This window comes from Thamnophis elegans, chromosome 2 (assembly GCF_009769535.1).
Source record: "Thamnophis elegans isolate rThaEle1 chromosome 2, rThaEle1.pri, whole genome shotgun sequence".
In the NCBI taxonomy this organism is placed as follows: domain Eukaryota; kingdom Metazoa; phylum Chordata; class Lepidosauria; order Squamata; family Colubridae; genus Thamnophis; species Thamnophis elegans.
Window position 1 is genome coordinate 156176173 of NC_045542.1, and position 12973 is coordinate 156189145.

At 43.9% G+C, this 12973-nt stretch overlaps 1 protein-coding gene across 4 annotated transcripts; it reads right to left on the reverse strand.

Annotated features, from left to right (window-relative positions):
• Nucleotides 1-280: 280 nt before the first annotated feature.
• On the reverse strand, nt 281-12159 carry LOC116504749 (zinc finger protein 436-like). 4 transcript variants are annotated; one of them, XM_032211965.1, is made up of 4 exons: nt 12091-12159; nt 7240-7985; nt 4165-4291; nt 281-1521 (listed from the first exon to the last, which is right to left on the reverse strand). In XM_032211965.1, exons 2-4 carry the CDS (start codon nt 7957-7959, stop codon nt 422-424), a joined length of 1947 nt encoding a protein of 648 aa, XP_032067856.1. In that variant the 5' UTR covers nt 7960-7985; nt 12091-12159; the 3' UTR covers nt 281-421. The 4 variants fall into 4 exon arrangements, with proteins under 4 accessions (XP_032067856.1, XP_032067857.1, XP_032067854.1 ...); XM_032211966.1 differs by lacking the exon at nt 12091-12159 and adding an exon at nt 11852-12055 and having other exon boundaries at nt 7240-7980; XM_032211963.1 differs by lacking the exon at nt 12091-12159 and adding an exon at nt 11852-12055.
• Between the last annotated feature and the right edge of the window lie 814 nt (nt 12160-12973).

A 12973-nucleotide genomic window follows, 5' to 3' on the forward strand; every position in this document is an offset into this window, starting at 1 on the left:
ACATCTAACGTAAATTTATTTCGATGTAAGCACTCAACACTTTGTGGGATAGAAATACCCCCACCCTCTTCTCCTCCTCCCCCTTTTGTGCAGTAGCCTTTAAAGCTGCCTGCATCCAATGGCAGAAAATCCCAGATAATGAGGTATTCTTAAAAGTCATCCTTTCTCAGAATAGTCAAAGGTAGACAAAAAGCAACAACAACATACACAGTGGGATCAATAAAAATAAATGGACGAGAGAGAAGAGAAAAAAATGTAAGATGCACAAGCCGGATCAATCTCTTTTTGTGATTTTTTTTAAAAAAAGGAGACTTTATTATTTTAATCCTCACAGTGCACTAAAAATACTCAAGGGCGTCTCCACCTACTATAAAGGGGAGAACGAGGGTGATCATTCTTAGGTCTACTCATGGACACACACCTATACAGTGTGCACCTTTTTATGTTTTTTAAGATCAGAGCTGGAAACGAAGCGTTTGGGGCACTCGGAGCACTCGTACGGCTTCTCCCCTGTGTGGGTGCGCTGGTGCGTGATCAGGTTGGCTTTGACGCTGAAGCTCTTCCCACAGTAGGGGCAGCTGTACGGCTTCTCCCCGGTGTGCCTCCGCTGGTGCTGAACCAGGTGCGCCAGCTGGCTGAAGTTGTTGCCGCAGTACGAACAGTTGTATGGCTTCTCGCCTGTGTGCACCCGCTTGTGGGTCAGCAGCCGAGAGTTTGTCACGAAGCGCTTCCCACACTCCAAGCAGGGGTACGGCTTCTCCCCCGTGTGGGATTTCTTGTGGATGTTGAGGTTGCCTTTCTGGCTAAAACTCTTACCACATTCGAAGCACTGGTGCGGTTTCCCCCCCGGATCAGTTTTGTCAAGACTCGGAAAAGGGGTTTCCCAGGAGAGCCTCTTCCGGCAGGGGGTGCCTTTGGCCGGCTTTTCTCCCTTCGGCGGCGCTCCCAAGTGAGCAGAGCTGGGCTGAGGCAAACGCCTGCTCTCGGGGCTTTTCCTCTTAGCCTTACACTTGCAGACCACCTCTTGGTTTTCGGGTCCTTCTTCGTCCCGTCTTAGGGCGGCGCTACGCTTGGGCAAGTCACTCTCACGCGGCCAGCCTTTTGATGGTGGCTCTCCAGCTTTCTCCTGCGTCCCTGAGCTTGGCTTTTTAGACAACCGTTCCTCACAAGGGTTGCATCGCTGCACTTTCTCAGTCTGTACCTTCTGATTCTTAAACAAACCCAGGCTTGGACATAGGCCATTTTCAGCCACGGCCTTGGTTGTCATTGTCTTCTTATTCTTCTTCTTCTGGCTGACAGGTGCCTCTTGACAGCTCCTCTCACTTTCACCCAAACGGCGAGCCTGTTTTATACTTTTCCCTGGGTAATGCACCTGGTGGCTCCTGTGAATCTCTTCTAGCTCAGGATTGGATATCAACTTTCCTGTGATTTTTTCTAAAGGGATGCCCCACTCCATTGGCTCCGATATTCCCAGCAGAAGGGGGTTTTGCTTCTGGTTGTCCTGTGCAGACTCCTTAGGTTCTGAAAGAAGCAAGCAAACAACCCATGAACAAGCATGAAGATTCATTGGCTAGATGTTCAAACTGATCTTGCTGGACAGGTCAAAGGACTGCCTTCACCCTAAGCCAGGGGTGGCAACCTTAAACACTCAAAGAGCCACAAAGATCCTAATTGGAAGCCCCTCCCCATTCAATTTTGGAGCCAACTGAAAGTCCGGTTCCCCCACCATAGAGTCTCCTCCTAGTGCAGCATCCTTTTTCCTCTACCTGTCCTAACCGAAAGCCCTATCAATTGTGGAGCCGACTGGCGATAGGGAGCCACAGCAGAGGGAGGAAAGAACCACATGTGGCTCCAGAGCCGCAGGTTGCCAACCCTTGCCCTAAGCTACACTGTAACAGATGGAAAACCCCTGACCAGCAGGTCTATCCAAGCTTCTGATTATGAGGGGCAAATGGCCCTGCAAAGAGCCGAGGTGGCGCAGTGGTTAGAGTGCAGTACTGCAGCCACTTCAGCTGACTGCTAAGCTGCGGTTCAAATCTCACCGGCTCAAGGTTGACTCAGCCTTCCATCCTTCCGAGGTGGGTAAAATGAGGACCCAGACTGTGGGGGCAATATGCTGACTCTGTAAACCACTTAGAGAGGGCTGAAAGCCCTATGAAGCGGTATATAAGTCTAACTGCTATTGCTATTGCTATGGCATGGGTTTTGCAATTTGTTAACTAACATAGTCACTTTGTATTTTAATTTATCATCTCTCTTTTAAAAATGATGTTCAGGTTTATTAGCTTTTAACAATCCTAAACTGATAAAACAAGCTGGAGATTAGCTCCAGATAAGAAAAAGTTGGTTAGTACAAATTGAGGTCTGGTTTATCGTGAACTCCAAACAACCTTTTTCCTTACAATTTATACGCCCCTTCTGACATCAGACCTCATTTTAATGAACATGTGTGGTATTACAGGATGAAAATATGTAACATGTTTGACGACATGCAACTGATTTCCTAGGCAAAGGGGAGGTTATTTTTACCCTCTCCAATCAGCTTTCCTCTTGTATTTTCTTTGTTAATTATAAAAAGGAGTGAAATAATGGGTCTCAAGGTTCTCTCTCCTTTTTCATAGAGAGATCCCACTTAATCAGGGTACCCTAATAAACGGTTTTTAAATGATCTTCCGATTCAGTTACTTATTGGGAAGGTAAACTGAGGGACAACCTAGGCCAGATTTGGCTTTCAGTTCCCAAAACTGACTCCTACCAAACCTGGAGCTAGAAATATAGCAGAATATTCTTAATATTCAAAGCAAGCCCCACAATCTACTTTACAAAAGTCTTCCAACTCCTAAAGGATTCTGGAAGACAGAAAATTCAGTCTTTGGAAGCTGAACTGCAAAAAGATTGCCTAGTCAAAATTTAAATTATAATTTATGCATTGCAATGAATGTATTTTTCACTTTTCAGCTCAGTGGAGTAACTTACTAGAGGGCAGTTAAGTTTTTAAAACTTGTAATAATTTTAAAATATGTGAATCCCACCTCACCCTTTTTTATTTTAGTAGTAAATGTGGTTTATTTATTAAACATCTCTCCTTCCTAGCATATTTCCACATGTGCAGGGTCCATTTTTTATTTATTAAACATGATGGCCTAAAATGCATTATCGAAATGTCATATTGCTATAAGCTCTTTTTGTATGTTATGCTAAAGGTTACTAACATTTTTCTAACATTTGTTCCGATGTTTTTATATGAAACCGTTATTCTTTCCCAATCTCAGCCATTTTAAGATCTGTGGACTTCAATTCCCAGAATTCCCCAACCAGCATTGTTGGCTGAGATATTCTGGGAATTGAAATCCACACAGCTTAAAATGGCTGAAGTTGGAAGACGCTGCTTTACTATTTCAGCCACCCAGAATTTCCAAGACATCCCATTTCCTATTTACCTCCAATGTTCTATAATTTCCCCACAACTTTATTATTTTACTTTTCCTCTTCACTACTTGTAATTTATATGGTTAAGAATTTTCCTGCTGAATATTTTGAGATGGGTAGAGAGTGTAGCTGCAAATGTTAAATGCCCTCCCAAGACAGCTGATACCTTTTCATATGCTGGCTATTTTTTTGCTCTGAAAATGTTCTTTTTTTTCTCTATTCTCTTGTATTATAGATGCATCTGGCATGCTGGCTATTTAACCTAGGGATTTCCCATCAAGGTGTTTGAGGGACAGAAGGCTGGGGAAGATGGTATATAGGAGCATATATTGCGGGAGATGCCATGAGGTCTCATGAAGAAAAATAATATATTGTGTGCACACACAGCAACTCCAGTATCACAAAGCCCTGAGCCACTTCCTGCCAGGGGAAAGAAATCCAGTTTTTTAACTCCAAAGAAGAAGAAAATAGTATCCGTGTCCCATTGTTTTCCTTTGAATTATTTCATCAGAACAGATTAGACCAATCTTCTCCACATGTCCAAAGGCTGATTGGCTCTAAGTATTGATCTTTACTACTGAGTAAAAGAGATCAACACTGCACAAAAACTGGACAGGCGTTACTATCCACAAATTATAGTGGCAAATTCTGGATTTCAATTAAGGTTTATGCAAGTTAGTCCTCCCTTTGTCTTTCTTGGGCCTGGTTTCTTGAAGAAGATGTTGATAAACAGACCTTCAGTCTTACCCAAGACGGCTTCATCTTCCTCCTCATCTATGGAGATACAGCTTTCCACAGTAACTGAGGGATCACGTTCAGATGTGGGGGAATTCACCAATTCCTCCTCTAGAAGTCCAGGCACCTGAAGGAAAAAACACAGCAAATGTGCCTGATTAGCCAAGATGTAGGCAGAAGGCTTTGATATGGTCAGCTGCTTTAAAAGAAATTAAGCAAGTTTGTTTGGAAAAGAATCAAGGATCCTTCTTCAGATTTTTATAATGGGGAAAAAAAAGGATGGATGATCATATAACTGTCTTCCCCTAGGTAAAGGTTCACCTCGCACATATGTGCTAGTTGTTCCTGACGCTAGGGAGTGGTGCTCATCTCAGTTTCAAAGCCAAAGAGCCAGCGCTGTCCGAAGACGTCTCCGTGGTCATGTGGCCGGCATGACTAAATGCTGAAGGCACACAGAACACTGTTACCTTCCCACCAAAGGTGGGTCTTATTTTTCTACTTGCATTTTACATGCTTTTGAACTGCTAGGTTGGCAGAAGCTGGGACAAGTAATGGGAGCTCACTCTGTTATGCAGCACTAGGGATTTGAACTGCCGAACTGCTGACCTTTCTGATTGACAAACCCAGCATTTTAGCCACTGAGCCACCACATTCCTATAGTCTTCCCCTATGTATCTCCAAATTCCTTTAGTCCAGAGGTCTCCAAACTTGACAGCTTTAAGATTTGTGGACTTCAACTCCCAGAAGTCCCTAGCCAGCTATGCTAAGGAAGCTGGCTAGGGAATTCTGGGAGTTGAAGTCCACAAGTCTTAAAGCTGCCATGTTTGAAGACCCCTGCTTTAGTCCAATGAACCAAACTTCCATTGTCACAGCCAGGCCTGCTTTCCAACTCATCAAAAAATTGCCTGATTATACTCTTTTTTGGGGGTCATTCGACTGGACTGGAAGTCCTCAATTTACAACTATTAGGAATTTTATTTGCTAAGCAATGCAGTCATTAAATGAATTGTGTCCATTTTTCTGACCTTTCTTGCTACATTAGTTAAGTTCAGTGTATCTGGCTTCCCACACTGACTTTACTTGTCAGAAGCTCCCTGGGTAGGTCACAAATGGCTATCTGGTGACCCAGGGATGTTATAAATTCCTGCTAGTTGCAAGAGCCTCATTTCTGATAATGTGACTGAAGGAACACTGTAAGTCACCCAGAGTCACTTAGTTGAGTTGGGCAGCTATAGAAATCGAACGGACAGATGAAGTCATTTTTTTCACCCCCAACAAAACATACCTTTGAACAGTGACTAAACAAATGATTGTAAGTCAAGGGCAATCGGTACTTTACTTTCCAAAATAACATTCAATAGCTACTCTGCCACATCTGCCCACTCGTTTTGGGAAGAGGGTAAGTCACATCTACTATTTCTACATGTGCCTTTTTGGCATCTGTTTTTGTATTGAACCACCAATCCCAACTTGTTCCTGTTTTGACTGTTCATTGATTGTATGTCAGCCTGCATTTTTGCTTTCTTTCAAACTTGCTGCCAGCTGCCATGGAAACTGTGTGTGTGTGTGTGTGTAGCACTGGGTATCTGGGATAAGAAGCATGCAGGAGGTGGAAGTGAAATTTCTGAGAAGCTATGAGAAGGCCTGGTCTCAGAGAGGCCAGGGTTGTCTAGCAATTTTCAAGACCAACCATCCAGGATTCGGAGTGTAGGAAGGAGGAACGGTGCCCCTGGACCAGGGACTTCCCAAAACATTTTTCTGAATGATGATTGAACTCTGGTTGCCTGACTACTGGGGGGGGGGGGGGGGGATGGCTCTGGGGTTGTTTAACTCATTGCTTTCCATGAATTTTCTTTAGATCTTGCCTGAACTTTGCTGTATTGAGTTCGTTCCTAGTAAAAGTACCTTTTCTCTAATCTATGGAGTCAAAGGGTTTTCTTTCCTAGGGATTGAACGGAGGAGCCCTGATATTGTAGCTAAATCAAAACAAACAGATAAATTATTGCTTTATGCTCCTTGAAGTGCCCTAAAAATGCTGGTAAATCCAGTCCTCAATGTTTTGTTCTCATTTCGGTTGGCGCAGCCCAGATTTATATGCAGTTCATTAAAAAAAGGCATGAGAAGACATATTGCAGAAATGTAGGACTACCTATGTCATCCTGCAAATGGTATAAACCAAGGGTCCCCAACCCTGGCCTTTCTACTGGCATGTCAGAAACCAGGCCGCACAAACAAGCAAAGCCCCATCATGGGTTGCAGGCAGCACATGAAACCATGCCCCCCTCCAGTCCACAGAAAAACCTCTCTCCACCCGGTCTCTGGTGCCCAAAAGGTTGGGGGCCGCTGGTATAAACCACAAGAGATGTCATAATCTTAACATAAATTTAAGTGAATGCAACAGACTGCAAAGGTGGAATAACTGCACAGAAATGTATTTGGTTGTCTCTTGAGCCCACTAAACGGTTCATCACGTCAACATATTGTCAGGCATCAGGTTTCTTTTTTTTTAGATTAAACATACCCAGTTCCCTTATCCTCTCCTTGGGGTTTCACCTTGATCAACCTCCCCAGATGTCTTTCTCTGAACAAATTCCAGTTTCTTTGGATGAACTTTCAGAGATAGTCTTGGTGGCTGGGTTCACACAATTTACTTAAAAGTATGCTGCATTCGTACAATTATTGTTATTGGAGCCTAAACTGGATCCTGAGACTGAGCTAATTAAAAAACAAAAACCAGAGAAAGCATGTTGTGTATTGTGCAAACCCATAAGGGATCTCCTCAAGGCAAAATAGATGGAAACTACTACTATTAATTCACATGATTTGGAAACAATATTCCTACTGTCTGCAACCTCAAACTTTATTTGGCTTTTTCATAGCAGACCCGCATTTAGAAATTAAGGGCCACAAGAATTGGCAGAATTTGAGCCACATTTGGTTGCTAAATTATATACCCTAGTGAGAATACCTGGCTATATTTTGTAGACTTCCAAGAAGGCCACATTTTGAAGTCCCATCTCAAAACTGTGACATTGGAAGAGCCTGTTGTAGGCTGTCTTTGAAGCACGCTCCTACCTTTTGTTTACCAGACTCCGTTTCTTGCAACCGGAGGAGGAACTTTTCTGCTAGGGCCAAGGCCTGAGAACACGTGGCCGGACCACCTTTACAGACCCAGATCTGCATCTCCAGTGGCAAGATGGTCAGGAACTGCTCCAGGATCACCAGATCTACAATTTGTTCCTTGGTACGCCTCTCCGGCAGAAGCCACTGGCGACAAAGCTCCTGGAGTTCGTTCAAGACCGCTCGAGGGCCCTCGATTTCCTGGTAGCAGAAATGCCGGAAGTGTTGGCGTTTTATCTCCAAGCTCTCAGGGTCGACCTCAGTCGAGGTCTGCTCTTTCAAAGGCCCCGATCTTGTCAAGTTCTCGGGTGCTTTCTGTGGTTCCCTGCTGAGGCCCTGCACGATGGGCCTCCCCATGGGACGCCCTTCCTTGGACAACTGGTTGGGCTGCTTCATCATCCGATAGGAAGCCTTGAATGCCATCATGTCCTCTTCGGAGACCGACTCGAACAACCGGGATGGTCTCCAAACAGAGTAAAGAGAAGGCACCATTGCCAATCCTTTCTGATGTTGAGTTTTCTGGCTCTCTTGCAGGCCTATGTCCAGTCCCTGCTTGTTTTGCAGTAGAGCTGCCCCTGTCAGGATGTTTTTTGCAGTTTCCCCGCGGAGAATATGAGAGTTTCTTTCCCCTTGGTTTGCGTGGAGCTTTGGACTCCACAGGTGACACGATGCCATCTTAGTTGCTGGCTGGACAATCTGAACTGGAAAAAGAAAATTGCCTAATGATGACTGCAGTTTGATGTCTACTGTACATTTCAACCCTATGTTGTACTTGAAAGTGGCTTTTAAAATAACCTAAATACTTTAGGGAGCAGTTAATGTCAGGCAGATTGACCTCAAAGGCTCTAGTTTTATCCTCAGACTATAAGTAAGATTAGGAATATGAGAAGACGAATCTTCTCTATAGGATATTATGAGAATTGTGATAAGACTGTGGGAATGCAAATCACTGCTATCCCTTTGTACAAGCAAGAAAGAGTGCCAGGTTTGTGGCCAGAAAAAGGCAAAATCCCACAGGAATCCTGAGTTCTAAATATTTATTTTAATATAAATGTTTCAGATACTCTTTTCCTTCTCTTCTGGGACAAATTTCATTATTCTGCTAAATAGAAGGGAGAAAAATCACTGCATTAAAAAAAATGATTGGATTCTTTCAATGCTTTTTCTCACCCACCTAATGCCAAGACCATTTGTACTTCAGCAGAAATACATATTAAAACAGTCATCTACAGGTAGTCCTTTGAGTTATGACCTCAATTGAGCCCCCAATTTAGGCTGCTAAGTGAAACATTTGTTAAGTGGGTTTTGACCCATTTTAAGACTTTCCTTGCCAAAGTTGTTAAGCGTATCACTGTATTTGTTAAGTTAGTAGCATGGTTAAGTGAATCTGGATTCCCCATTGACTTTACTTGTCAGAAGGTCACAATCTCATCACATGACACCCCCCCAAGACACTCCAACCCCATAAATATGAACCAGTTGGCAAGCATCTGAATTTTGATCATGTGACCTTGGGATTGCTGCAATGGTTGTGTGAAAAATGGTCATGTCTCTTTTTTCAGTGCTGTCGTAACTGTCACTAAATGAATTGTTTTAAGCCGAGGATCGCCTGTATATCAGTTTTAATTTGGGTCCACACACAGAAATTAAGTTAGGCTTTTTCAATTCTATGATACCCCTATGCAAGCAGAATCTTCCAGGTCTAATCACTAATGCAGTGTTTCTCAATCTTGGCCATTTTCCAACTTGCAGACTTCAACTCCCAGAATTCCCCAGCCAGCAGATTGGCCAGAGAAGTCTGAGAGTTGAAATTGGCTAGGTTGAGAAACATTGCACTGATGTCTCTAATTACAGAAATCAGAATGATTTATCAAAAAATCTATTCCAACTTACCTGAAAATCTGTAAGAGTTCTAACCCCTTGTGATTACTCCTATTGTTTTAGCCAGAGCAACAATAATTTTGCAGCCCTCAATTTAGAGTGCCAAAAAAGATGCTTGCAAAGAAAACCACAGAATAGATTTTTAGGAAGGAACGACTACGATTTCAACAACTACGATTTTTTTTTCTGACACTGGGGAAAAAAATCCTTGTACTCAAAATGGAATGGGAACCACCTTGGTCTTTAATTCTAAGATTACAGTTGCATAAGATGCCCAACCAACTCAGCTACTATGTCAGAGAAAACAGCTGCCACTGCGAACTGGCACTAAGCTTTCAGACAACCCATTCAAACCAGGGCAGTTTTACACATACACACTGCTGGTAGAAAGTACACCAAACGGCATATCTTCTGGCTTCTTTTTATTGAGGTCCTGGATCCTATTGTGGGCCTGATTGTGGTCAGTACTATTGCGGACAAAACTGGGGGAAATTTACCAATCCTATTTTGTACATCCCATTTTCCTCTGCTCCATTTTCCTGGAGTTTATGTTTGTGGAAAAAAAAGAAAAGAGAGATCGAAAGGTCCTACATTACAGTGGTTCTGATTTTTGCAGGGCCATTCCAGGTCAATCTCTGCATTGGCAGCGGGAGGAAGAAATTAATCCGCTGTTAATGCTCTTGTCCCAATTTGCTTGGCCTAACTAGCAGGTTGACTGCTAGTGGCTGGTGTTTAGTGCAACCGCCTAGAATCCCAGAGCTGTTTGGAGCTAAAAACTAAATCCATCTTCATACCCTACTACCTAAATAGTTCCGATTTAGTTCTGTGGTTGCATGGCACAGGTTACCTGAGGGACAGCTGCAGGAACACAGTCTTGCTATTAACAATAGATGGGCCTTGAGGATTTAGTAAAAATGGAAATAGATCTTTGAATAGAAGATCTTGGGAGAACTCAGGAGAAAAAAAACCCCACAGTTTATCCCACATCACTGTATAATCAGTGTAGCCTGGGGTGGATAAAAAGTAGATTAGGATCTATTATTCCACTATTGGATGGGTTTGAATAGATCAGCAGGGGTCTCCAATTGCTACTTAAGGAGCAAACACCAGGCCAGTTAATCCAAATTCTGAGGATACCTTTATTGTAGAGATGGAGAATCAGCAAAGTTATTCAGGGCAACTCCCAGCAAACCTGACCATTGTGAGGGATTGTTGTAGGACATTTAATATCTGGAAGCTTGACTATTTCTGCTTTATTAGGCCAGTGTTTTTCAACCTTTTTTGTGCAAAGGCACACTTTTTTCATGAAAAAAATCACGAGGCACACCACCATTAGAAAATGTTAAAAAAATTTAACTCTGTGCCTATATTGACTATATATAAAGTAATTTTCCCACGGCACACCTTACACTATGTCACGGCACACTAGTGTGCCACAGCACAGTGGTTGAAAAACACTGTATTAGGCCAACTGAAACTTTCCAAAATACTTTGTAACTTTCCAAGATTCTTTATTGGGCAACGTAATTTTAAAAATCCAGGAAAAAAAGGATAAAAAACAAGGCTTAAATTTAAGGGGCATGTGCCCCTTTCCTGATTGTTTCATCAAAACAATTGCAAAAAAAGGTCATTTTCTCCCTTTTAGAATGAATTTTGGACCTGTCATTTCTACAACAGGGTAAACATTGATTTGGAATCAGGAATCATATTTTTTATTTTTTTTAATATCCGTTTGGCTGCAGGCACTTCAGCTGTTTTGCTTTTTAAAAGATGCTTATGAAAAATAAAATAGTGGTTTCAGTCCTTTAGAAAGCTATTAAAAACAATTTAGGGAAGCTCCAAAAATTGGGAGAAAATTAACCAGTTAGATTGTGGATTAAAAACTAGACTCCTGATAGTTTTCATTATTGAATTTAATTACAGCTCTTTTTTTTTAATGTTACACCGGATGCAGGCATACAATTCATTTTATTTTGATCCAGTGTACGTTTTGAATAAAGGGATGCATTCCAAGTTAAAAGCTAAGGCTGATTTAGAAATATTCTGGGATAGCAGCTTTTGCACGGTTTTATACCTCCCCTGCGCTTTAATAATACCATTCCTATGTGTTTTGATGTTTTATTCATCATTTTCCACTCCTCAATGGCTAATGTTTACCAAACTCGGATTACTGAGCAGGTGGGAAACTTGGTTGTTTATATCACTCAACCTGAAATCATTACGGACCTTAGTAAAACTTCTGAACAAGCAAGGGCAGGATTGAACCTAAGTTGTTTTTTTTCTCCCTCTCTCCCTAAGTGCGATCTTATTTCCTGATCAAGGATCCCGGATCATAAGTTTCTTACTTTCTCTCTGGAGGGGGAGGGGGGGCTTTAAAAATCACACCCCAAAGTCACGGGAAGAAAAATCGACCCTGCTCCGGAAAAAAAGGGGGGGCACATCGTCACACAAATCATACACACCGCCTACTCAGGAGGTCTTCCAGCAAGGGTGGCTTGCAGCCGAGCAACTGCGCGCAAGGCGGCTTTGCAGCCGAGCAATGCTGCAGCAAAAGCGCGCTGCCTGCTGGAGCGGCTGGCCGGACTACAACTCCTATGGTGCCCGGCCAGATCTTCTTTTCCCCTGCCTGCAACCCTTGCAAAGCCTCTCCCCCCAGCCCGGGCTTCCCCTCCTGGCCGGCACTCACCTTCCCTTTGCAGCCTTTGCATCGCGCCTCTCCGCCGCTGCATCCCAACTTTCAGGAATGGGTGACCCTCTCCATGGCACCCGGGATGGAGAAGCATACAAAGGGCAGCTTCTCACCGAGGGAGGAAGGAGCCGGAGCCAGGACAGGAAGGAGGAGGAGGAGGAGGCAGCGGCGGAGACGACGACCCTTCCCACCCATTTCCACCCGGCCCCCCCTCCCCTCCCGCCACAAATCTGGACCTTTCTAGGCAGGAGAGCTCGGTGCCTTTAACCTTTTGCGAAAAGGGAACAGGCGCAGGCGCGGGAGCGCGCGGGCACCGGGGGGGGGGGGGGCGGCCGAGCGAAGCCCTGCGGGGGAGGGGGGCGCGCGGGCGAGTCCGAAGGACTGGCACGTGCCCGGGTTTTGGCGGACGCGCGAAGGCGGGGGAGGGGGGCGAGTTTGCGTGGAAGCCGCCGTGGCGCTGGGCACGTAGTAGATGGTGGGGGGGGGGGAATAAAATAGAATAACAAGAGTTGCAAGGGATCTTGGAGGTCTTCTAGTCCATCCCCCTGCCTAGGCAGGAAACCCTACACCACTACAGACAAATGGTTCTCCAACATCTTTAAAACTTCCAGTGTTGGGGCATTCATAACTTCGGGAGGCAAGCTGTTCCACTGATTAATTGTTGTAACTGTCAGGAAATGTCTTCTTTAGCTCTTAAGTTGTGTCTCTCCTTGATTAGTTTCCACCCATTGCTTCTTGGCCTATACTTGTCCTCCTTAATCCCTGTGGAGGAGCATTGCCCATAACTCAGCGCTTGCATTAACAGCCAACCACCCAAATTTCTGTGCCTAAGCAAAGCTGTGTGTAAGCAAGCCTTGCCCCATTTTACGACCTTGTCTTGCCACGGTTGTTCAGCTTAGCTGAAAACAGTAACTGTGAGAGGGATGTTGGAGTCCCGATCACTTAAACCACACTTAAACCAGTGTTTCTCAACCTTGGTGACTTTAAATCCTATGGACTTCAACTCCCAGAATTCTAGGAGTTGAAATCCACAGGACTTAAAGTCGCCAAGGTTGAGAAACACTGACTTAAACATTAGCCAGCATTGTGCGGCAGCAGCCAAAAATGCTAACACAAACC

Bases quoted from the DNA above. Each gene is read 5' to 3' on its own strand.
- LOC116504749 (XM_032211963.1), bottom strand. From the start codon at position 11,948: ATGCTTCTCCATCCCGGGTGCCATGGAGAGGGTCACCCATTCCTGAAA. The intron at 7,986-11,851 runs GTGAGTGCCGGC...TTCTTTTTCCAG, and splicing joins GCAAAGGCTGCAAAGGGAAG to TTCAGATTGTCCAGCCAGCA. The intron at 1,522-4,164 runs GTCTGTTTATCA...TGCTTCTTTCAG, and splicing joins CGTCTTGGGTAAGACTGAAG to AACCTAAGGAGTCTGCACAG.